Here is a 26,032-nt window from a genome sequence, read left to right on the forward strand (position 1 = left end):
GGCTGCGGGCGGCCGAGCCGCGCCGCCCCCGCCCCGCGGCTCCGCCCGGCCCCCGCCGCCGCAGTGACACTAATGAGCGAGTTCTTCCCACAGGTCTCCTGCCTGGAAGTGCTGACAGATCAAGGCAACAAATTTCAATTACAAGCCCTAATTTGTGTCCGCAGAGCGTTTGTTACCCATGTCAGCTCTGCCTGGCCCATCAGACGGGGCAGAACGTGGAGGAGGAGGAGGAGGAGGGGGAGAAAAGGAACGCATCTGCAGAAAGGAATAGAATTTTTTTTCCACTTAAAAAACCCCAAAACAATCCCCCCCCCCCCCCCAAAAAAAAAAAAAAAAAAAAAAAAAAAAAAAAAAAAAAACAACAAAAAAAACTTGGCTGATAACTCGGATTTAAAAAGAAAGGCGAGGAAAAGCCCCAGCCCCTTGCCTGCGCGGTCGGGAGCACGGGAGGGCGGCCGGCGCGGCGGGCCGGGCGCGGGTGCCGGTGCCGGCGGCCGCGGGGCGCCTGGATGCGCGGGCTGTAGGGCGGCGGGCATGGCCGACAAGCGACGGTCCTCGCCAGGCACCACCATGAGCCTCAAGGCTCACGCCTTCTCCGTGGAGGCTCTCATCGGGGCCGAGAAGCAGCAGCAGCAGCAGCAGCAGCAGCAGCCGCCGCCGCCGCGGCAGCCCAAGCGGAGGAAGCTGGGCGGCGAGGACGAGGCGGCGGAGGACGAAGGCGGCAGCGGCTGCTGCGCCAAGAGCTCTCCCGCCACCGCTGCCGGCAGGACCTGCGGCGACATGGACCTGGGCTGCGCCGCCCGCGCCCCCGCCGGTGAGTGCCGCCCGCGCCCCGCCGCTGCTCCCGGCCCCGCTCCTCGGCTGGGCTCGGGATCCCCATTCCCCGCCGCCACAGGCGCTTTGATTCCCCGTTATCCCTGCTGTCTTTCCACGCTGCGTGGGCACCCACCACCCTTCCCGCTGGCCTGGCGGTGAGGATCCGCGGCGCCCCTCGGACGCTGGCACGGGGCAGGGCGGCTGCCGGCGGGGCTGTCGGTGCCGCGGCGCGGTGGAGCGACGGCGGGGGGCTGTCCCGAGCCCTGTTCCCGAGGAAAGGCAAAAGCACTTATATGACATACGTGTATGTGTGCTGCTGAAAGTGCATATGCAACTACGTATATAATCCTGTGTACATATATATATATAATATATATATATATATATATACATAGACACACACACACAACACCTACATATGTATGTATGTGTGTAATTTGCTGTGTGTGGAGGGGAGGGCAGTTTCACGCTCCAGGGCAGAAGCCCGTGGTCAAACGAAATGCGCCGCCGTCCTCGCAGCCCGGACGGGCTGCCGCCCGCCTCGGCCCGGGCACGGCGCGGCGATGGGGGCAGCCCGTCCCCGGCAGCCCGGCCGTGCTGCCGCTATCCCGGAGCTCGGGTTGCCCGCTCCCCGGAGCCAAGGCTGCGGCCCGGGCCGGGCCGGGGCTGGCCATCGCTGCCCCGCCGCTATCGCTCCCTCCGCTCTCTCCGCAGGCGGCTGCGAGGAGGGCTTCCTGGCGGGCTCCCCGCCCGCCTCCCCCGGCGGATCCCCCAAGGGCTCGCGGCCCGGCTCGCCGCTGCCCACGCCGCAGGCGCCGCGGGTGGATCTGCAGGGAGCCGAGCTCTGGAAGCGCTTCCACGAGATCGGCACCGAGATGATCATCACCAAGGCGGGAAGGTAACGGGCACGGCGGGGCCGCCACCCGCGCGCTCCCGGGGCGGGCGGGCACATCAAAGCGGGACAAAAGCGGGGGAACCCTCCAGATTTACGAGGCAGGTAGATGGCGATAATGTTAGATGGGCATGGGAGCATGTGGCGTTTCGGGTTTCCTGTTCATTAGGGCGAGGTCTGGGAGCGCCGTGCCCTTCTGGGGGAAAGCTTTTCCCCTTTCCAGGGGATACACATGGTAAAAACCTGGGAAGTAGAAAAGTATTTGAACTTATTAGAAATTACAAAAACATATTTTATTGAATCCATATGCTACCGTCTGCATTTTCAGAGAGGCTTTATTAATGATTGAAACGCAGTCTTAAACAGCACAAAGCTGCATTTGTCTTAAGAGAGTCTAGTCGGGGAATTTCTGTTTTATCTTACAGGTGCACTGAAATAACAGCAAAAACTAGTTAGCCATAGTCAGGTTTTTACCCTCCTGCTTATTCAGAAATGGCGGAGATAGGATTTTTGTTTCCAGTAACTACTTTTAACAGATTGGTTTTTAATATATATCTTTTTTAGCACAGCAGCAAATACTGAGTAAACTGGAATAACTTTCAGGTTTATAAAATGCAGAAGAGTATTTTATTAGCTTGCAGGTAGAACTTTTTTTTTTTTTTTTTTTTTTTTTTTTTTTTTTTTTTTTTTTTTTTTTTTTAATTTTTGTGCTTCAAGAATGAAGTTTTCTGATAAAAAGCATGCCAAGCTAAGAGCTAAGGGCAGTTTTATGTTCAGACCACCTCATTGGTTAATTAATCCAGTTTTCCACAGAAGGATCTAAATCTTGAACGTTTGGTTTTTCGTAGTTTCTGTTTTATTTTTTTTTTCCAGAAATTTGCTCGTAGATTCGTTTCTGCTTTCAATAAAGAAGTTTTACTATACCTTTCAAAGACAGAGTAGCTCTCGCACTTCACCTTTAGTAAGTTGCAGACAGGAAGTCCCGTGTCAATAAAGACCATATTGTTGGGTTAGAGCATGGCACATTGGCTTTTATAACTGCATCCTTGCGGTGTTATAATTGTATCACAGTAGATTCAGCTTTCTAATTCGCTGCTGCAGCAATGATACACCATTTTTCTGCTGTCACTTGAAACTTTAGTGAGAATTTGCCTTTCTGTAAGTCTTGGACTTCCTGGGTGGAGGTGGTGTTTGCACATCTCCAGGAATACATTTCTTACTAATATCTCAAATGGGTTTTAAATGTGTGTACTGCTAAAGTAAAGTCTCAAACCCAAATGATTTACTGTCTAACAATAAAGTTGAAATGATGTGGTAATAGCTGTACTCCCAAAGCGGATCCCCAAACATACAAAGCATTGTTCGAGTAAATGCACTTTAGAAATCTGTTTTGACATATCGAATGGGCCATTTCATGGCTATGTAACTATAATCGTCCAAAAGGACTCTGTAGGCTAAAAGGAAGAACGAGAAAAATCCCACGAAGCGGTTACTTTTCCTAAACAACCATTCCCGAGTCTGTTTCGTATTAAAAATGACCTCTCTCTTTCCAATGCTCAGGCGGATGTTTCCTGCAATGAGAGTGAAGATCTCAGGTTTAGACCCACATCAGCAGTATTACATTGCTATGGATATTGTGCCAGTGGATAACAAAAGATACAGGTATGGTGACTTTAAGGCAAAAAACATATGATGTAAGCTATAGGGTGCTTGGCTGTTGGAAGGAAATATTAACACAACATAAATTAGCAGAAGATCATGTTTAACTCTCCTTGAAGGTCCTTATTTTCATCCCAGTGTATTTTAGAAGACCATACTGTACCAAGTATGCAGAGGCAACTAAAATTTGTGTTGAAGCTCTTTAGGATACATTTGCCTCACACTGTGTATGTGCTGCGGGCAGATGCTCAGGTCTGGCTTTCAGAGTGCAGTTCTAGTGCGGTCAGGAAATGTTATCATATTTTATTCCTCCTCCTGTCAGTAGGAATTATTTCCTATTAATAAATAAATATGAAAATGTACATTTTTTAGGGCCAAATGGTATTAATATTAATTGATAACATTAATAGCACAGATATCTGATTTAAATACTTACAAGCTATGTAATGTGACTTAATAAGTAAGTCACCTTTCAAATTGCTTATAGAATTTAATTTTAAAACTGTTTATCACTGAGATATTTGGTTGCTTAAACTAAAATAAGATAATGTTTCTTATTACTGTTATTTAAAGAATGAATGGCATTATTGTCTGGAGAATCATATGAGGAGAAAAAGAGGTGGTTCTTTGAACATTTAGGAATAGAAATTTTGTGCTGAATCTCTCACTGTTTCGAGGGTGATTGTGTTCTGAGGGTGGTTGTGTTTTGAGGGAGCTGGCTGGGCTCTGCAGAAGCCACTTGTCCTGTAGAAATGTTTGCAAGATTGGGCCCGCAGCAGTTCCTGTTGTGAGTTGAAGACGTTTCCAAGGTCTTGCTTTACAGATGCAATCCCATGCTCCAGAGCAGCCAGGGGGGAAGCCTGGCCAGAGAAGCTGAGAGGAGACAGGATCAGGTCTTTACCAATTGCGGGTTTGATTGTTTTAATCTATACTTAGTATAATGTAGGGAAAACCGCTGCAGATTTAATTCTAGAACTAGGAATATTTCAGACCATGATTAAAAGGTTGGTTCTGCAGGAATGCTGCCTTGTTTCCTAAGCAAATGCTGTCCTGTGTTTTTCCTGTACTTACCTCATTGACTGCTATTTTGTCATTTTCTTGTGTGGTGTATAAGACCTTTCCTAGGACCATTTTTGATTTTGAGTTTTTCAACAAGGGGCACCGATAGCAGGGCTGACGATGCTCAGCATATACAGTCAGGGGAGTATTTCCTGTATCTACCACAGAGGAAAAAAAAAGCTTGTTTTTCCTTGTACCAGTGCAGTGCAGTTCAAATGGAAGTTTTTTTTTTTTTTTTTTTTTTGTTCCATGTTGCATGTGTGCATTTACTTAACAATCTCAACATATAATTCCTAGAAGGTTTGAACAATTCATAAATTCATAGAAAAACCGGGGCAATAATTCCAAATTAATTAAAATGTTAATCCTAAAAATTAAAAGCGGTTATACTGAGTATGAATTGTTTAAACCTCATTTCATTTAAAATAATTACAGTCATACTGACCTGCACTGTCTTCACGCTGTGCTACATGGTGCCCTTCAGACAACTGAAGTGACTTAATGAGAGTGGTAGGAAGGGTGGTATTTTCTTAGTTGGCAATCTAGAATTTTTTTGTATTCATGTATTAGTGACTATGCCTTTAAGCTTTCCACTAAATGTTAATGTTTTACATGTTTTACTTGGTGCCTCTTCTCAATCTGTTCTGTGCTTTTTATTGCTGTCTGTTATTTCAACTCTGGCTGTTTGTGCAGCTTCACACACTGTCTTGCAGATCTTTAAATTTCGTGGAAATGACAGCAGTCACATGGAACCTAGTCTTTAGCTGACAGAGCAGATAGCAAAACTAATGGAAGTGAAGAAAATTACGTATAGGTCTGGATTTCTAGCAAAATTTGACCTTATAAATATTTGGAAGCTTAAACTGTAGCTCAAAAAGTGTATTTATCACTGTATTTATATTTATTTGCATTTATGACTCTATTTACTTTTCTAGGAAAAGCATATATTTAGTATAAACCAAGAAATATAAAATAAATGAAAAATGTCACAACAGTGATCTGGGGTGGAGAATTTGTCTCCAGGAGAGAATTTCACCACCATTCTAGATCTTAGCTATGCAGCTTGATCTGAATTGTATGGAGCGATACCTGCATTGGATCATTTTGTTTTCTGTTCTGTGTTGCTTGTCTTTTTCTAATAAGGAACTAAATTGTGCAAAGATATGATTTGATGAAGTCTTTCTTGCTTTCAGTTAAAAATACAGCTAAATTACTGGATTTTTGCTGTACTTGAAAAATATGACTTTCAATTAATGCTTTTTAAACTGCTTTGTGAATTGCCTGCCTTCAAAATAGGTTTTTAACCAAAGCAGGCATAATTTTTGTTATAAAATCATCTTGTCAGCATTGGCATATCAAATGAAATACATACTCCATGTTTTCATTTTTTAACCTTTTTGCAATACTGTTCAAGCCTATTAATATGGTCTACCGAAATATCAAGAGCATAGTTTCACATACTTTCATTGTTTTTCTCAATCATAATGTTCTTTCCCTTCAATAGCTTTATTTATAGTCTTAGACTCAACATGATAAATCTTCCAAATATGGAATTACTACTCAATTTGATAAAAGAAGGACCAGATTCTTCCCTATTTGCTGATGCCTTTTCAGAGCGGTGCTGTAGCAGTCAATGAACTGACACCAGCTTAAAGCTCATTTTGAAACCTAGTGTTGAGACTGTGACTGATTTTAGGAAGAGTAAGGTCAGGTCAGAGCATGGATTTTTAACCTTCTTTTTGCAGGTGCCAGGACTATGTTTTGAAACAAACAAACAAAATTTCTTTTTATTTATGTGAAATTGTGTCCTTTCATGTTTTGTTAATTGATGGGTTTTTGCTGTAAGCATGGGCCCTAATTTATTAATGCTGAATGGGTCTAATAGATTGTTTTGGTGCTTGTAGTTAAAGGAATTTGTTTTCTTTTCACAGGTATGTTTATCATAGTTCCAAGTGGATGGTGGCTGGTAACGCTGACTCCCCGGTGCCGCCTCGCGTTTATATTCACCCTGATTCACCCGCCTCGGGGGAGACGTGGATGAGACAAGTGATCAGCTTCGACAAACTGAAGCTTACCAATAACGAGCTGGATGATCAAGGACATGTGAGTACTTGCTCTTTCTTCGGTGGCATTATGTGTAGGCACATTGCTCAACCCTGAGAGGCTCTGACGTACAGCTTCGGGGTGCCAGAAATAGGCTTGACTTTTCAGAGTTGTTTTGGAACTTTACTGTCCACGTCTAAAAGCTTCTTACTTTCTGCTCTGATAATTAACTGCTTATTAGAGCCTGCTGTTTTACTCCCCCCTCAAATAGAGAACTCCTTCTGCAAAGTAAGACTTTACAAGGCTAAATTGCCTAATACAGAGGGGCAGAATTGCTCTCAGTGTTTCCCACCGAGCGCGTTACTCGCAGCTTCTCCTCCGATCGAAAAGGACGCTTAAATCCGCAAGTGGCTAGGAGAAACATTACTGGTGTGTAATAACTTCACGTGAATAAAAATACACTTAAGTATTTTCTTAACCTAGACATTTGTGTGAAATCCCGTGAGGTGTTAATAATTGCAGTCAAAAACGAACAACATGGGAGCTGGGTTTGCTCCGATGATGATTTATTGCATACCTTATGAAGCAAGACCCTTTCACAGCTGAGGCTCATTACTTCTGGAAAAGCTGGCGAAGACGTATGCAGTATGAGTGCTCTGTTTGCAAGTTCTAAATTGTTTAGTTATGACATTATCTAATGTGACAAAATGTGTTATGTTAATATTTCCTTTTCTCTTCAAAACTGTTGAAACATGACAGATGTAAGCCAGTATCATTCCAGCAATCCTTAAAATAGTTTTACTTGACACCTTAAGAAATAATTAAAAAATGAGGATTGTTTTTAGTCAGGGTGAAGTCTTTGATTTTACAAACCCCTGTAATAAATGACAAATGTTGGCATCCTTTCAGAAGAAGCATCAAGTTCCAAGTGGTAGAGTTTTAAGATGTTAGAGGAAAGTTTTGAGACAGGATGTGGATTCCATTGTTCAGCGTAACCCAATTTGTTAACCAGGATACTTTCTCCTTCAAGGAAAGGAGTGAAAGAAAATGTACCTGGCATAGAGCACAAAGATACCAAACTCATCTTTCAGTATGGTTGCAACTCTGTGACATTGAGCCAGGTATTTTGCTAATAATAGTCTGAGATTTTTTTCCCCTTATTTGTGTTTGCAAATGCAGTGATCAGAGGCAGGAATACAGGAGCGTGGCTGACCAAACAAATGTGATAGCAAGGATAAAAAGACTTCCATTTGTGCAATAATTTTCATTATTTTGTTTTGTTCTTCGTTAAAGGAAATATGGAGGTATTCATGCCTCTTAAGTCAGCAGTGCTTTTCTTAGGAAAGTACAAAAGAGGTTTTATATTGCTTCTTTCCAGAATTGCAGTTATGGAGTCTTATTTGGCAGTGTCCATTTGAGTTAAGGCTAGCACATGAAGTTCCCTTAGTTTCCCCAGCATCTGTGTATTTGTGATTCCCCTCAAGTGTGACTTGTTTTCCCTGAATCCTGAGTCTGTTGTAAGGGCTTTGAAAGTGAAGCAGATGGAAATGGATAAAATGCTGTTTTTCCAGCAGTGAGCTGGTTTTTATACTCAGTGGGTGCAGAGGGACTATCTGTGGGTACTGTGTGGTCCGTCCGTGCACTTGCAGTCAAAAACTGCCCTGTGATAAAATCTCAGCTATGCAGAGAATTGTGTTATTCTATTTTTCCATCCCAGATTTTAGCTTTGTATTTATTCTGAACCGAAACCTGTGTAGTGTACATAGCACACCATTATTTGTAATACAGGGAGATATAAATTTTCTGGTCTTTAGTTAAGTATTTTGGCTTGGAAACGAGTGAAGCAAAGCTCAAGTACAGTGATTTGAGACACATTGAACTGATTCAGAGCAATGGCAGTGCCCCTCCTCCCCAAAATGGAAATTTAAGTATTAAAATAAAAGGACAAAAGAAGGATGACTGTAAAATAATTTCATATTTCTCAAATCTGGAAAATTGCAAACATGTCATTCATAATTACCAGAAAAGGCAAAAGCAGAAAGCAGAAAAGTGTCTCTTCCAATGGGTACATTTTTTCTTTTAAAGCTATGGTAGTGTGGAATGCTGTATTGAAAAAGCTATGTAGCCTCTGAATGCCTCTAGCAATAATGGAAAACGAATAATCATATTTTGTGATGAATATAAAAAAACCCAATTGTTTCTCGTAAGCAGGAAGAAACCATTTTTCTCAGGAGGGTACCAGGGGACGGATGGCGAATTAGAAGAGCTAGGAGTCAAGGCCGTAGAGTCCCTCCAATATTTACTCTTATATCAGAAGTTCTGACTCTCCCACCCCTGTATGGGACATGGGGTATATTTTAGATTATTAGAAAGTAGGTTTTTCCCGTGCATAGGCAGAGTGGTTCAGAGAAACCTCAGTGGGGTTTCCACCAAGCAATGTTGGCCTTTAGCTGTTGTTCTTTGGGAACGCTTTCCCTGCTTTCTGCTTCTGGCAATTTAATCCTTGTTGAAAATGTTCCTTTATGCTTGTTGGAGGTGTAAGCTTTTGCAGGGTTTTTGTGTTAAAATCCTGGGGGTTGGTTTTGATCTTGAAGGCTTTGAGGTAGGGAGCTTGCATGATGTCAACCTGGAGCCCTTTTACCTATTCTAGAGTGTTAACTCTCAGGATCTCTGAGAGAAGTGGTCCAGGTCTGTGGGCATATAAACAGTATTTGCAAATAGGCACTAAGATAGAATTCCTACGCAGTATTTATGTTGTGGTAGTAGTTGGTGGCAGCCAGTTCGTTCCCCTTGAATCATGTTGCCCTGGGATTAGCATTCTGTGAAAGGAGATCAGCCATCTCTAAGACCCTCCCTGCTCGAGCACTCTCCAGGTTCCGTGCTGCCTGCTGCTATTTTCATAAGCATTTCAAGTGGGACTTTGTGACTGCTCAATTTTATAGAGCTGCTCAGCTCAGAGGTTTTTGAAGTCCGTATCTGCACATAGGACACTCTCTGATGATGGGTTCCACTTTTAGTCTGTGGAAGAAAGATTTGTACTGACGTGTTTTCCTTGTGTGTTTCTGATCTCAAAAGAAGTACCAGACTGAATTCCCTGCTTTGGAAATACTATAGAGTCATTAAGACACACACTATGGCTTTTGTGTGTTTCATCTAAGTTGTCATGCTGAGGAAAAGTAAACCTGGATTTTGCAGTTGTCAGTGAAAAGTGCATGGTCTGGATGCTCTTTGTTAATGCCTCTCATCCCTCTCTCATCTGTGGAGTGAGTGTTGCATTGTAAAAGCAGTCTCTCCCTCCGGCTGGTTAGAGCTGGCTAATTTTTCTGTTTCAATGCAGTTTTTAAATGGAATTTCAGTGGAGGGAAAAAGTCAACATTTTTTATGCTATTTTCCATGCTTTTCAACTGAATATTTTTTGATGCAGAGGAACATCTTTTAACTTTTAGTGAAAATGAGGCTGTTAGTGTGTTAATTGTTCCTTGGTGGTTGGGGTGGGATTTTTCCCCCATTTGAAAGAGGGGCGAGGCTGGAAGCAGAGGCAGACTGTAACTCTGCCCAGACTTGGCTCCGAATAGCGAGCTCTGCTTACAGTCAATGGGCAGTTATATATTCTTGTCACAGTGAAAAGCTGTGAAACATCAGTATTTGCACTTGCAGTTGTCATCTTAGTACGGAGGGAATCTGTGCTCCTCAGCCCCACACACTTCCCTAACTGCAGAGAGACTGAGTGCTTGTGCTTTGGAGGGAGGATAAAGGAGGATTTTTGGCAAAAACAAGAGCAAGGGCTGTGTCAGTAGTGGGGAGGTAGGTGACTGTGTAGTCTTGGCACTGCCAATTTGCTGGAGGATTGGTGTCTCCCCTCTGAAGGAGTTTCTGGCTCTCATTTGTTCTGGCTGAGGTGGTTGTGCCTTGCTGGTGCTCATGCTCAGGTCCGCTCTGAGGCCTCATCGTGGCAGCTGCTCTCCAAAGCCATTGCAAAGGTAATCCCAGCTTTGTGTGGCTGCAGGTGTTCTGGTGGCCTTTGCTCTGCCTTCTACCTGTGGGCTCCCTGCTGCCGTGTCTTCCGTGTGATCATGATTTCTTGACAGCTGCTGTGGCCAAAGTTTAATTTTACTTTTTGTGAGAGAGGTTTATTCCCCCCTGAAGAGTTTTCGTCTTGTTCTGTGAGGAATTTGGAGAGAGAGGCAGGGTCCTCAGCTGTGAGTTGAATGTAATGCCAGTTCATATTTGGGAACACAGTGGGATTTCTGATTGGGTTTTTTTGGTGTTGGATTTTAAGGGCATGAAAGAAAAGTTGCTGTGACTGCAGACAAACTGGTAGATCCCGTTGTTGCTTTGAAATGTGCAAGCACTGTGAAATGAAAAGCTGGAATCTCCTTTTCCATAGCTCTTTGTTCATAGCTTTAGGTGATGCTTTGAATAATACAGCTAGATTGTTTTTGGAGTGGATGTTGCATTTCCCTCTCCTTTTATGTTCTGTCTTCATATGTTGCACTTTAATTCACAAGGGCTTTGCAGTTATGCATTATTTAGAGTTTGGAGTCCTTCAGATCACGAACAAAGATCCCGTTGTTAGAAGACACGGTACAAAATCAAGAAAAAAAATTATTGCTATGGATTTGCTGATTGTCAAAACAGTGTGTCAGCACAGGAAATTTCAGTACAGGACAGAGGCCGGACAGGTTGTTCTTAGGAGATGACATGGATCAGTTTAGCTGTAATAGCCACCCAGATAAGCACTGGGAGGTGTTCATCTCTGTGCTGCTTTGATATCACTTGTTCTGATGTGTGAGCAGAGCTCTTTGGAGCTGCCACGGTTATCGTTGATGTGTGGGTTTGCACCACAGAGCTGATGGGGTCAAGTAATCCGTGTGGGAGAGAACATGGCATGCCCAGTGGCACCCAGACAAATGGCAAGACACAGAATAGCAGTGAATTTAAACTGTGCAATATCTTTTCTTGATAATTTCTTTTTATGTTGCACCAGTATCTCCCCTGGTACTACTGGATGTTCACAGGGAAACAGGGTGAGGAATGTGCTGTCCTCTCTGCATTTTCATTTTGTAGATCTTTGCCATTGGAGAACTGAAAGGAGTGTTGTAAAAGAGAAAGCACTTTTGCACGATAAAGGATCTTGCTCTGTTCAGAAACTCAAAAAAGACTTCATATGAGGACATCCATAGGGCACTCCCTGAGCAAATTAATTGGAGCCTGTGATGTCATTGTCAAAACCTTATTTAAAGGCTAATAAAACCCCTGATTATCCAGAAACTGGGCCTACCAAAACAGGGTCATGTAATGTGGCCAGGATCAAGTGTATTAAACTAGCCAAACTCTAGTTTATCCAAACAAATGTAATGTCCTCTATATAATTTGGGTGAATGAACTTCCATGGTGTCTGACATAGAGGCGCTGTTGAGTGCTTGAGCACGTGCACATTCTGAGCCTACACAAGGAGCAGGAAATTAAAAAGCTTCCCCAGAATGTTGATTAGTGGTTCCACAGGCCAATAGCCATAGGACTATTTATTTATCAAGTTACTAATTTCTTAGGTCTTCCAACAATAATAGCTGAACTTCAATTTTTTTTTTTCTTGAAATTTTTTATTTTAATAGTGGTTAGCTGAAGTGGAGTAAAATAGAGCAAAAATTCTGTATTTTAAATTTCCTTTAAAATTGGGGTGCAATACCAAGAAGTATTTGTGTGTTTAATTTATGCAGTATGAGTTCATCCACTCCTCTTTTATGATTTATTTTTGATTGAGTTTTTGTATGCTGGGAGGTTTTTTTAAATTGAAAATCATTGTCTGTTTTATGGATTGATTGCTATTAACATTTTAGATTTCGGATTTGTTATAATTTTACTCTTAATTTTATGCTTCTTCAGAGTGTGATAGTCTCAGCTTATGTTCCAACCAAGATTTATTTCCAGCCTTTGGGATATAAGGAAAAAAATTGCTCCAATAGTCCATTCTGAAGGTTTCAAAAACAAAAGGCAAATTTCTGCTGCTGTTAATCATGTTAGGTCAAATCCAGACTTCAGTGGAAAAAAGTGACAAAACTTTCATAATTCCAGTGGGACCTGGACTTCACTCCTAATTTCTCTTTTTGTTTTTTTTTCTTTTTTCCCTTTTTGTCCTTTTTTTGAGCCAGTTTCAATTGAGGCAATCTCTGAATTTGAAGCTCCTGAGTCGTAATTTTTAAATGCTTAGGGTTGGCAATAACACAAATGCACAGGGATTAGACTACTGTAACAAGAACCTTCAGAGGTTAAAGAAAACATTTGATTTCCAGTAAGTGGCATGGTAAACACATACCATAATCTGTTCCAAAAAGCTATTAGTCCCGTAACAGCAGGGTGTCCTTTCTAACAAATGTTATCTTTTTTCTTGCATGACTGTGTAGATTATCCTTCACTCTATGCATAAATATCAGCCTCGTGTCCACGTCATCCGAAAAGACTGTGGTGATGATCTGTCCCCTGTCAAGCCCATCCCTTCGGGAGAAGGGGTGAAAGCCTTCTCCTTCCCTGAGACAGTCTTCACTACTGTCACGGCATACCAAAATCAACAGGTAATTTGGGCTTTCTGGTTAGCACTTTACAGGCTTTTCAGAGCAGACCAGAGATGTAAGAGATAGGAGAAAAGCAGATATTTTCATTATATCACTTCTGAAAATAGAATTATCTAAACCCTTTTTTTTGCTACAAGTGGCTTAGTATTGCTGTAGTGCCTGGAGGCTATTGCTGATCCTTCAGAGATGCTGCTTGTAAAAAATCTTTCTTATTATGGAGATCACACAGTCCAATTAGCATGCTTAATGGTGTCTTGATTATAAACACAGCATTGATGAACAAGACAAAGAGCAGTCTAATTTTTAAAGGTGTTTCTGTACCTTTAAATGTAGATACGTGTCAGGAGAGACTTTTTAAAGCACTTTTGCTCCTGACTCCAGTACTTTTAATACTCCCAGGATCTTAACAGAGAAGCTGAGTTCTGAAGAAAGTTGCAGTTGTTTTTATTAACTGCATTCAGTCTATATTATTAAGGAAAATTTATCTGGGTCGACACGGATTCAAAGTCAGAAGTGAACTGCAGGTTTTATCACTTGGCTCTTTCTACCTCTCATTTAAGTTTTAGCATACGTAATGACACCATAGTTAGTGTTGTGACATTTTATTAATTCCATATAAATTATTGCAGCTGCGCTTTTTGAAATAACATATGCATTGATAACTTTACAAAGAGAGGAGCCGGAGAGCCATGTAAATACTAAAATATAGCTATTTGGTGATTTCCCCCTTTATTAAAATAAATTATGGTTATTTGGGGTGTGGTGTGTTTTGCTGGATTTTTGGTTGGTTGGTTAGTTTGGGTTTTTTTTTTTTTCATAGAGGATAATAACCTAGAGATAATCTCTCTTTTCACATTTCCTTCTTGACCAGTACAGAAGTAAAATTTAATTTAAATTTTATTGGAGTTAGACAGTGAATTCTTTTAAATGAAGAATGACATTTGCCTGAAGTTTTTTCTCAGTAATTCCTACTGCAGCTTTAAACACCTATTAGCCTCTCCAGGGATGTGCAAAAATAATGATCAGAAGACTGGTCCTAATTTTGCTATGTTTCAGGACAGCCATCTTAAACCATACAAATACGAAGATGTCAGCTTTTTTTCTGTCAGTAGAGTTGTTTTCTGTGCCACCTATCTGAGTTTACCGGTAATAATTTTTCTTAATAATATTCACAGATAACTCGTCTGAAGATTGATAGGAATCCGTTCGCCAAAGGATTTAGAGATTCGGGCCGTAACAGGTGGGTGTTGGGAAGGAGCTGGGCTTCTTCCTGCTGACAGAATCAATTTGTGAAGACTGTTCAAAGTCAACACTTGGACTTACAGACAAACTAATTTGAGAGCTCAGACTCCTTGAGGGACCACTCAGACTTCCCAGCGATGTTCTCTGTGGTGAGTTGCCATTGCTACACCTCAGACCATCGAGGTCAAGAACAGACTGGCACTTGGCTTGACTCGTACTCAAGTTTCCTTTCAGTGGAAGCAGTGACACACCACGAAGGCTGCAAGTGGACTTAGTGTATACTCAGGTCCATGATTTCTGGCTGTGCTTGAAATCTCCTCTTTCTCCTGGCTGGAGACAAGTTGCAGATACCATTGTCAAACTCCTCTTGCTTATAAGTGGTACATAGCATGGGTCAATGGCTTATTTCCTCGTTAAGGATGAGAAACTGGTTTGTGCAGAAACCTTATGTTTAGTACACTTGCCTAGGAGGTGGGAGGCCGGTGTTCAAGTGTCTGTTTAGTCTAAGGAGTTTTAAATCCGCTTCCTAGGTGAATACCTTTTCTAGGAGGCGATACAGGACCTTGAAATGAGACTGGTTTCCACCTCTTCTGTAGTGGATGGACTGATTAATTGCTTATTTTCTCTTGATCCATGAATCTTTCAAAATAGCAGTGGGAAATCTGCATAGTGCAAAGTGGAGACTTAGGTCTGGTCTGGCCTAGCAGTGCCAATGAGGCATTTTATCCAACGACTGTTTAATGCTAGCTACTTAAGCCTGTTTTGAATTGTTCAGCTAAAAAAAAAAAAAAAAAAAAAGAAAAAAAAGAAGAAAAAAAGAAAGCAGTATTTCATTGTGGTGTATAGTATACATCAGTTCCAGCTACCACATTGTTTTTGGTGTCTGCAGCTGCTATATTTATGACCAAGCCTTGCAGAGAAGGGAGCAGACTGTGCTGGTAGGAATGATCAGAGAGTTTCTTTTTGATAGTTGTTTTATTGAGCTTCTCTGTTAGAAGAAGCTACAGCATTAAAGCCTGTTTTACATAAAACCTGAGTTACATAAAGCCTGAAACTGGGCAGTAAATGACAGTAGTTTTTGGAAAATGACCACTTATAGAAGGGATGATGTAGTTGCAAAGGTTTACAGACATTCACTGTAAGTATCTTTTTGGTATGTCTGAGATTTTGTCTTCTAGCAAGAAATAAGTATCCATGTTCTGTGGCCACTGACATAAATAGAGCTTTGCCCTCTTTTGTAGGCTTCTGGTTAGAAATTAAGTGAAAGGTAGCTTCCAGGTAAATACAGTGACTGAAGAAGCAAAACATGCTGTGTGTACTTTAGGAAGAAAAGGGTTGCCATACGTGCCCTGGTTGAAAACTCTCTGTCTCTCCTAGGCAGTGTCTCTGCTGTGCTTGCTGTTTGCAGAGCTATAAAACAAGTACATGGAACCTCCTAAGAAATACGGAGCCCTGATCCTCTGAAATGTGCAAATTTAGGTAGACATAGAATTTCTTCCATAATGTTATAAGCAACCAGAGAAGATACCCTTTTAGACAGCAAGGAAATAATTGTTCAGAAACTAATTTTGAACCGGTTTTAATGTGGGACAGTTCTGGAATTACCTGAGGATGATGTAAGAGTACTGCATCTGCAACCACACAAATACAGTTATGGGACTGGGTTTTTTTTTTTGTTTGGCTGCTAGGAATGGTCTGGTTCAGGCATTAGAAAAAAAGCAGAATATTTTGATTGAAAGTTATTTTTTATGGAAATGGATTAGGAAGGCAAGTCCTGAAGGAAGAGCCAGCATCTCTAAAATGTTTTGGAGCAGCCTTTAGATGAGGTCTGAGTGCTTTTGCTCTACAAACACATTTGTTCAAGAATTGTTTCTGCAAATTCTTGTTTGTTGCAAATTCACATTGTTTTACTGAAGTCAGTATCACTGTTTTCTTTTGTAGTCTGCATTACTGGATAAGTATGTTTGGCAATTCAACTCAGAATTTTAATTGTCAGGGAAAATTCTTATTGGTATACTCAGTGGATTATTATTTTGCTCTGTTACTAAATACTGAAATTAAATGTTAAGGTTCTGTTATCCTCATTGTTCTAGCCGATGTGTTTATCACTGAGGCATTTTAGTCTGCAACAAGTTTAAAAAAATACTGTGGTTAAATTATGCCAAACTTTTCAATATTGTTTTTATGCAGCTATCTCACTCTTTACAGCTGCATGCAGTGATTCAGTTTAATTAAAAATATGCCCTTCTTGTTCAGTCCCACAGGCCATTTTACAGAAATCAGTAGCTTCACCTTTTAAAAACATTCCCTGTGCATTTGCAAACTGCAACAGAATTTAGGTGCTGAGAATAGTTTGGGCCTTAAGTTTGACCCTATAAAAACTTTTACTCAGGAAAGGACCAGAATTTCTCCCTTTAAATACTTTGAGAAAAACATAACTGTTTTGTTAAATAAACCTGGGCATTTGATAGCGCAAATTAGGGTGGTGATAAAATGTGGAAGTTGTTCAAAGGCATCTTGTATAAATTATCGCCTTGGCTACACTCCTCCAGGAGGTGGCTTTTATCTCCACTTTAACTAGAAATGAAAATTCACCATTACTGCAGAAAATTAAGGCTATCTTTTTAGTCCAGGTTCAGCTAATAAACGCTTTATAAATGTTTCCTGACAGACATTTGTGTTCCTGCTGGAAGGAGTAGTATCAGAACACGTTGGTTGCTTCAGACTGGGCTATTTGCATAATTCAAGTTTACAAAGTACTGCTGCTCAAAGGCAAGCACTTGTATTTGGAGTGTGCCTGATGCTGACACTCAACAGGCCTCTGGGGCCCAGCAGCCAAAAATAACACCAAAATGATACCTCTAAGTTTATATACCTCTGAGGTGTGTTATTCATAAATAATTGTCAGAAAACAAATGGTCCTTTATCTTCAGGAAACAGATTCTTCTAAATAGTGTCTGCCACCGTTGTCTACGCAGTTACTTGTCTTTTCTCAGGACACTGTTGCAAGAAAATGAGTGAAGACTTTTGGTTTCTAAAGGCATTTTTCTTAGCAAAACAGTGTTGTTTTATACATGATTTTAGTAGCAAAATAGCTGTACATCCATGCCTTGCTCATGTTCTAAGTTTGATTTTCCAGCTCATCAGTAATGACTAGGAATCCTGTTTTAACAGAAATTGTTAGTGGATCACCTTTATTCTAGGAAGAAATAGCAGATCATCCCTCTGGCAGTTAAAACTTTAACTGCCAGAGGGATGATCTCTTGAAGAAATATCATACTAGCAAAACATTTAAAATAATTTTAGCCAAATCTTCCCACTCAAACAGCCCTCCCAAAAGACCCAAAATATTGAAATAGAGAGCCAGGCTTGTGGAACTGGAAAACATTTTGTGTCCTGTCAGCCCAGGGGTTGCAGGTCCCTGTGGTCTCATGGGTAGGCTGTAAGGCTCTTTTCTGAAAAGCAAAATCAACTTGAAAAGAATTCTGAAATGTTACCAATTTTTATATGGTTCTGAGATAGAGTATCCAGAAACATGTGACAAAATACAGCTTGCTTTCATGACACTGTGATTCTTTTGTTCTAAATAGAATGGGACTGGAAGCTCTGGTAGAGTCTTACGCCTTCTGGAGACCTTCGCTGAGGACACTTACATTTGAAGACATACCTGGGATACCCAAACAAGGTAACAAGTGTCTTTGTGTTCTTTCAAAACAAAAATGAAAGATGAAGCTTTGCCCATCATTTCTTACGAAAGTCTAGGTAAGTGTGTCACTCACAAGGCAAAAACAACCAACTAACCACAGTGCAGCCATCCCCCCTCATCAGAGTTATTCTAAGTTAGAAAACTAATGCTAACTCAATTACTGTGGCAATAAAAATGTTAGATAGTAACGAAAAATCAGATCACATGTGGAGGAGAATGCCAGTTATTTAAGGACTGCGTAACCTATTCCTTATTGTTATGCTCTGGCTGGATAGAAACCGTAGAGATCACTTACTGTCACTTCTGTTGTACACATCCAAACTGCAGTGTTGGAATTACTTGTGTTTTAAGAAAAAAAAAAAAAAGAAATGAGAGAAGAAATGTTCTCTTAAGTAATGAGTAAGTAGGAAGAAGCTTAATTTGTTTTCTTCTTAGAACGCCTTCTTGATTCTTAAAGACCTGAAAATTGTTCAGTAAATGGGCCAACAAACTTTGTCTGCATCCTAGAGCTTAAAGAAATGGATCTCTTCTCAGTTTTGCTTTTCCCTGCTCCTCACTCTGCTGGAAACGTCTTTGTTTCCACTTTCCCCATTGTGCAGGTGGTGTAATGAATGAGAAAAATACTGAAATTGGCGCATTTGGACAGAGAGTGGAATCTCTGTACTCTTTTCTGAGTTCTTTTATTTCTTGAGTATACACCAATGCACATAGAAAACCTCTCAGCCTTTTCCCAGCTTAATCAGACATATTGCTCCCAATTCTTTGCATTTTCTGCTGCCAAATTTACAAACATCCAGTCTGGTTTCTTGATAATGTACTGATTGCAAAGTTGTTAAACATCTTCAGAGCAAAAATCCAGAACACAGAGAAATTCAGAGAAATCACTTTTGTCAGCTTTTTGGTTCACTCATTTGAGAAATCTTGAGTATCAGTCCTTGATGTTGGCAACTAAAAGGAGGTTTTGTGCCAAGTCATGGATACATTGGATGAGTGTTGGCAGAGTTTTGGGCGTAGCATGGGGGTGAAGGGCGGTCTCATCAAAAAGGCCTTTAATGAGAAGAAAGAATGAGACCTGAAATACCTTGTCAGACTGTGTAAGACTGAAAGGCAACTGACAATGAAGTTAATCCATTTAGGAGACAGACAGCTTTATTGGCTGTTTGTGTGTAGGAGCATTGTTTGGGAACAGGGGAGCTGCTGCTGTGAGCTTCTCACTTCTTTTTCTGCTGTTGCCTGAGGTTAAGAAGATTGTTGAAGTTACTCTTGATATTTTGAGGATGGAAACTGGGATCCTTGCAAAATCTTTAGTCATCTGTACCTTGGACATAGAGCCTTTGCGAAAGAAAAGAAATTTGTCCTGGTTGTTAACGCTGAAAGTGCCCATCTTCAGGTAGTGGAGGCATTGATGGAGATTAAAAGAAACATGTTTCTTTTACCAGGATTTCTGTAATGTGGCAGTGTCTAATGATGCCTTGTGCTTGCGCTTCTCTGTTAACAGAGAAGCAGCAGCAGGCAGTGTTCTTTAATAATGTATTTTTCTTTTTACTAGCTCACCTATTATGATAGTCTGTTAATTTATTGACAGAACTTCTCTTTTTGAAGGATCAAGCTGTTTGATTGTTAATGTGATTCATAAACAGGAGGTCTTCCTTGTTAAGTGTCTTCTGCCTGGGAGACTGTAAAAGGCCCCAGTTAATTTTTCCACATTCAGTTTTCAGGAAGATGCAATCTTTTAAGAAAAAGAAGTCTTCCTTGCAGCTGGGAAACTTTCAGTGTTGAAAAAAGGCTTCACTTGTAGCAAGCAGTGTTCTTTCAGAAGCATTCAGCATTGGTATTCGTAATATAAGAAGTTCTGATACCAGTAAATAAACAATTTGCAGTTTGCTGCAAACCAAGCTGTTCAAGAAATGAAGTAGCTGCAGTGCAGTGTTCAGTGCACATTTTTCCTGAAGTTTTTCTGAATATTTTTGGTCGTTCTCAGAATTTTTTGAAGTCAGAAGTTTTTTTGTTATGAAGCTGGGAACTTTCCTGAAGCTGTTATCTGTGAGAGCCTCTGAGCTAAGGAGCTGGTTCCTCATCTGGTGCTCTGACAGTGAAATGAGGCACAGAGCACTTGAAACACATTCTGGACTGTAGCAAAAGTGTAGATAAGCCAAAAATCATAATTTTAAAGAAGGTTTCCTGTGATGTGGTGCTCACCTGGCTACATCTTAACTGCCATGAAATTTCCTTCCATGTCATATAAGAAGCAGCTAACCTTTTAGGCAGGAGCTCTAAGTACTGAGCGTTGGTTATAAAAACATAACTTCAGTTGTTTTTCTTGGTCAAGTTGTTTCTTTAGAAACATGCATGTGGTTTACTCACACATTTTCCTGCACACGTATGTAAGTTTTAATTAATTTGGGTTGAATTTCATCTCAAGGGTTATTATAAAAGACAAAGGTCTTGATCTTTCACCTAGGAAGTGAACCTTTCCCAATGTGCCTCTTACACTGTAATATTCTCTTCCAGGAAATGCAGGTTCCTCTACTTTACTCCAGGGATCTGGCAGCGGAGTTCCATCTACCCACCCTCACCTTTTACCGGGCTCCCCTTGCTCATCTCCAGCCTTCCACCTCAGCCCCAACACCAGCCAGCTGTGCACCCTTGCTCCAGCTGACTACACAGCCTGTGCCCGCTCAGGCCTGGCCCTGAACAGATACAGCACTTCCTTGGCGGAAACCTACAACCGGCTCACCAACCAGAGCGGCGAGACCTTCGCTCCCCCAAGGACTCCCTCCTATGTCGGTGTGTCGAGCAGCACAACTGTGAATATGTCCATGAGCGGCAACGATGGGGATGCATTCAGCTGCCCGCAGACTGGCTTATCCATGCAGATTTCAGGGATGTCTCCACAGCTCCAGTACATCATGCCTTCCCCATCCAGCAATGCCTTTACCACTAATCAGACCCACCAAGGCTCCTACAACACGTTTAGGCTGCACAGTCCCTGTGCGCTCTATGGATATAACTTTTCCACATCCCCTAAACTGGCTGCCAGTCCTGAGAAAATCGTTTCTTCCCAAGGAAGTTTCTTGGGGTCCTCGCCAAGTGGAACCATGACGGATCGGCAGATGTTGCCCCCCGTGGAAGGAGTGCACTTACTTAGCAGTGGGGGGCAGCAGAATTTCTTTGACTCTAGGACCCTAGGAAGCTTGACACTCTCATCTTCTCAAGTGTCTGCACATATGGTTTGATGAAGCCTTTAAGTAAAAGTACAGTATGTTTGGTGTCTACAATGTATTTCTTTTGGAATATGAAAGGACACTCGACGTAGCTTGTAAAGTGTGTGTATATATAATATGAGAGGAAGTTTCACTGAAATTTTGACTTGCTTGTGGCCAGATTATTCTCCTATTTTGAGTTACACAGAGTTTGCTGCGGTGCAGACTGCTTTAGTTTTCTGGTATAATATACTTAGTTGTATAACACGTTGGGACATATGCAACAAATTAAGTAAGACTTCCTCCCCTTTCCCCCTCCTCTGTTCTAACCCCTTTAAAGAATGAAGTGACACTTCATTCACACAAAAAAGCCCACTTATATTTCCTATAGTACTAGTGAGTTTCTTTAAAACATTTTATACAATAAGCTGATGCACCAAAGACATTTTACAAGTTTCTTCTGTTATAACGGATACAAAGGGTATTTGGACTTTTTAGTGTTAAGCATCAAGCATCCAGCCTAAAATAGAAGTTTAGCTAATGGATTATTTACAAAGCAAACGGAAAGATTAGTTTGCATTCTCATGATGTGCTGGTTTTAGCTTATCAATGGCACAGCATTCTCACTAGAATTTGTTTTTTTCAGCATTAGTCTAGATTTATGATTATATATTTGAAGACAAATAATGCATATTCAAATTGTGGTGATAGGAATAATTCAAATCAACAGCACTAGAAGCAGCATTCCTTTGTATGAAATGAACATTAGGGTGCTTAATTTTTGTCAAAGGTAGGGCTTGATGCATTTTTTCCTCCATAAATATTGCCTATAAGACATTTACTGGACAGTAGGATATTCTAATGTATCTTTGTTTTTGTATTTTTACTTTTTTTTAAAGGAAAGTTCAGTTTGATTTAGGAAAAAAAAAAAAAGAAAAAGTGAGCAGGATGAGAAATTCCGTTATTGGTTTTACCTGTTTTTGTGTGTGTGACATGTTTTGGGTTTGGTTTTTTCTTTTGTGTTTTCTTGGATTTTTTTTTTCTTTTTTTTTTTTTTTTTCAATAAGGGCAAAAGGTCCTGCATCCTCAGTATTTCACAAATACATCACCTCTATCAATTAGGCAGATGACCAGTTTGCCCAAAAGTGTTTCTGGAAGCAGAATGCTGTCATAGCTACCTTCCTGTTGCTTTGGTTTTGTCCTGGAATAGAAGAGGTTTCCTTCATTCCTGCCTCTGGTTTCTAAATAGCACTTGTAAGAATGTAGATCACCATCTGCTCCTGACCAGACTTCTCCAGAGTGACAAGGACAACAGGGAGACACTTACCATGGTGAAATTTCTGCCCTCATCTGCACCTGCACATCCCAGGTGTGTATCAGTCCTTCAGCTGCCTGTCTGTCAGAGCTGAGCCTCAGGGGCTGTGAAACAAATTTTAGTGCTTGAGAGAACAGATCATCTTCAACAGTTTGCTAATCCTCATTTATATTGTGCAGGTGATGTAAAGGCATTCTAAGGTGGGTACAGATGTGCTTGAAAACGCTTCCCCAGACAGCATTGAAGGAGATTAAGGTTTTCCAGGTTTATGTTTGTTGCATTTTTTTTTTTTTTTGGTGAAGGAGTGTTTTCATGTGTCTCAAGTATTCTTATATCTTTTCAGGCAAATAGTGGGCTTAACCACTCTCACTTCAAAAAAGACTCATTGCCGCTAATATTTTTTCAGTGGGATGGAGATAATACATGCAGAAACAGCCCTCTTGCTACCTCCTGTTATCTGGGAATAGAACAGCAATCTTTAAGCCTCTGCCTGAAGAATGCTTTATTTCTATTGGTTATGTGTTTGTTTCTGTTAAAGATACATATAAAGTTCTCTTTCAAAGTTAGAAAGAGAAGATGATGCAATTGAAGTGATGTGGGCTTGCTTCTTTGCTGTCTTAAACTTTCTAAGTGACCTTTCTGAGTAAACCTAAGTTCACTCAGTCTCTATCAGATTTTTTTCTTCTGAAAAATGTGATAATAGCATTTCTCTTCCTCTGAGGAAGGGGTGACAATACATTGAAGATGAAGATCATCTTTACATTTGCTGTGCTGTGGACAGTATGTTACAGATGAATGGCTGGGTAGTGTTCACATATGAGGATAACAAAGTAAATTTGTGTACTTCAGCTCTGGTCTTGGCAGTGCGGTGTCCTTTCAGGCAAACTTCCTAGAAGAGACCTGCAATGCTAAAAATGCTGTTCAAACTCATGCTGTTGATTTGTGAAATGGTTCTAAGGTGTGTAGAAGATAGGAAAATTTTCAGCTATGCAAATTTTCGTAGCTGTGTTGGTTTAAATTGATAAGTAACTTGCGCATAATTATTCCTGCTCTTGGCAAAACTTTGAAATTTTGCAGTTGGAAAAATACTTAAGTGGAAAGATGGTACAATTAATCCATACTTGAAAAAACATAAGTAGCCATATCAACTTAAGAACTGTGACTAGGTAGAAATGTGGAAGAGCTAAATCATGCATGTTCCTATAAGGAGAGAGAAAAAAAAAGGGTTGTGCATGGATGTTCATGGTGGTGCTTCTGTCAATACTATGTACTTTATTGTCTGGGAACTTTTTAGAACTGGTCTCTTATTTTTCCTCAAATTATTCTTATCATATAACCACACAATATTGTTTTGTTTGTTCCTTAAAATTTGAATAATATTGTAAATACTGGTTTGTCATTGTGAAAAGACTAGCTTTTTATCCATACAGTAAATGCTATATATGCATTATATCTATAATTATATATCTGTATTGTACAAAAATGCCACAGAAATATATTAAAGTGTGTATTCAAACACTTTTTACTACATTTGGAAAACTGAGAGACTTGGGCCTATTTTTTTCACTACAGCTTCAGCAAGACCAAAGGCAGTGACTCGAAGGTAAGCTCTGAATTTCAGAGACTTAATGCAACAAGCTCCAGTAAGTCCACAGTTCTTTAACCACCTGCAGTTGAACTTCTCTTGTTATTTCTATGCAAAAGAATCATCCCAACAAATGCTGTGTATAAAGAGATAGCAGGCTGAAAGCAGAGCTGTTAGGTTTTTATGTGGGGAAAAGGGACTGAGCTGCTTGCCAGGGTCTTTAGCCAGGGATGGAACTTTGGTGCTTCTCGCAGCCCATGTCATCCCAGCTGCCAAGACCAGTTCAGCTGCCCAGTATCAGCTGGATCTGAGAAGTTATCAATTCCACGTGATCTGTCTCTTGAACAGGAGCTTGGTACTGTGCACTTTTTCTCTCTCTGTATTTCTTTGATAATTGCCCTTTGGTTCTGCTAGTTCTAAATGCAAAAAGCCATTGATTTTGAAGGCAGAATTTACAACCAATAATCATCTGGGTATACTGTTACTCAGCAATGAGCAGCATTTCTCCCTCCAGAAATACTGTTAGGCATAGTGGCCTTATTTCCTATTGTACTGCAATAAACGATTCCATGTGACGTAGGGCACAGGGCCTGAAAATCTGATTACTTCGGAGACTAGGGTTTCATAGTCACTTAACATAGTCACCAGCATTGTTGCAAATGACCAGAATTAGGACAAGAGAAGTAGGCATGAAATGCTTGATCATAAATATCAGGCCTCCAGAGAGAACAAAAGCTTCTGTTTTTAATAAGTGAACAGTTCTTTTTTTATTATGATTTTGTTTTATTTTTTCTATAGCACTATCAGACTCTAAGAGGGCTCATTTCTGCTTCAGTAGAGAGACAACTGGAGCAACTTGAAAGCCATGGGCATTGTTGTCATTAATGCTAGTAAGCCTGTACCTTAAGCAGTTCAATAGAAAAACATATAAATCATCCTCAGACGTAACTCACAAGTTATATGGGTATATTTTTCTTGTAAAGATAATATATATATAATTAATCAGTATAGAAGTATGTTTAAAAAATTGCAATTCATCATAATGAGTTAGTGCTTTTTTGGGGCTGACTCTGCACTTTAGATGACTTTAGATGACAAAAACTTAATTTGTCAGTAGAGCTCATTAATGTCATCCTCAAGATTCAATATTTTGCCTTGTATCTAACACAAAGTTGTAGATATGTCAATTTAATATATGCAAAACTGCAGGAAAATTAATTTTCAGCCTTATATTCCATCATATTTCTCAGTTACATGGTTGATTCAAAACACTGACTTGCCAAGGTGACACACACTGTTGAGAGGTGATGACTTGCATTGTTAGAAAATAACATCTCTAGAGAATTCAAGTTGCTTTAAATGCTTTTCATCACTGCTGTTGTGTTCAAACTCTGAAAAGGTGTTTGTTGCTCAAAAAAAGAAGTCCTTTGCAGTCACCACTTATTCTTGAAATCCTGTGTATTCACCACTCACTCTTGAAAAGCAGTGTTGAATTGGCCATAAAACCATCTCAGTCAGCTAGTGCCCAAATAGAGCAATTACAGCAAAATGACGATCTGTATCTTCTGCCTTAATTTTAGAACTTGAAGTCCATCAAGTAAATGTTTTTAAGAAGCATCAGTAAATCTGCTCAAATACTGTGGGCATATAGAAACACTCAGCTGAATTTCATTTATGTGTCAGTTTCAGAGGTTTATTTGCATTAAATAGTTAATATCTCACATCTTCCACTACTGCAGAATGAACATGAAGTTTCCATGAGATGGATAAATTTCCAATTTCTTTCTTTGAGGCCTTTCTAAATATTGGAGGCGGCATGCAGATTTCAAGACAGGCACCTGGGCTCCAGTTTTGCAGCAGGGAGTGGCAGGAGACATGGAGATCACACAAATGGAGCCTGCATTGCCACCACGCGCTTTTGGAAAGTCACAGGTGCTGTG

The 26,032-nt window shown here is 40.6% G+C and overlaps 2 protein-coding genes across 3 annotated transcripts in view; one reads left to right on the top strand and one right to left on the bottom strand.

Annotated features, from left to right (window-relative positions):
* The window catches only part of LOC121340043 (classical arabinogalactan protein 9-like), a 3,383-nt gene extending 2,370 nt beyond the window's left edge, over positions 1 to 1,013 (bottom strand). For both annotated transcript variants that reach the window (XM_041412423.1, XM_041412421.1), the window contains exon 1: positions 950 to 1,013. The gene's annotated coding sequence lies outside the window, so the exon portion shown is untranslated. The remainder of the gene's footprint in view (positions 1 to 949) is intronic.
* TBX18 (T-box transcription factor 18) lies at positions 370 to 24,015 on the top strand. The gene is made up of 8 exons (XM_041412420.1): positions 370 to 814; positions 1,531 to 1,714; positions 3,269 to 3,370; positions 6,358 to 6,529; positions 12,874 to 13,041; positions 14,217 to 14,281; positions 17,874 to 17,968; positions 20,501 to 24,015. Exons 1-8 carry the CDS (start codon positions 535 to 537, stop codon positions 21,223 to 21,225), a joined length of 1,791 nt encoding a protein of 596 aa, XP_041268354.1. The 5' UTR covers positions 370 to 534; the 3' UTR covers positions 21,226 to 24,015.
* The last annotated feature ends 2,017 nt before the right edge of the window (positions 24,016 to 26,032 follow it).

The sequence above is a fragment of the Onychostruthus taczanowskii genome, unplaced genomic scaffold (assembly GCF_017590055.1).
Source record: "Onychostruthus taczanowskii isolate IOZ18803 unplaced genomic scaffold, ASM1759005v1 scaffold39, whole genome shotgun sequence".
Taxonomy (NCBI): domain Eukaryota; kingdom Metazoa; phylum Chordata; class Aves; order Passeriformes; family Passeridae; genus Onychostruthus; species Onychostruthus taczanowskii.

Bases quoted from the DNA above. Each gene is read 5' to 3' on its own strand.
- TBX18 (XM_041412420.1), top strand. From the start codon at position 535: ATGGCCGACAAGCGACGGTCCTCGCCAGGCACCACCATGAGCCTCAAG. The intron at 14,282-17,873 runs GTGGGTGTTGGG...TGTTCTAAATAG, and splicing joins AGAGATTCGGGCCGTAACAG to AATGGGACTGGAAGCTCTGG. The intron at 17,969-20,500 runs GTAACAAGTGTC...ATTCTCTTCCAG, and splicing joins ACCTGGGATACCCAAACAAG to GAAATGCAGGTTCCTCTACT.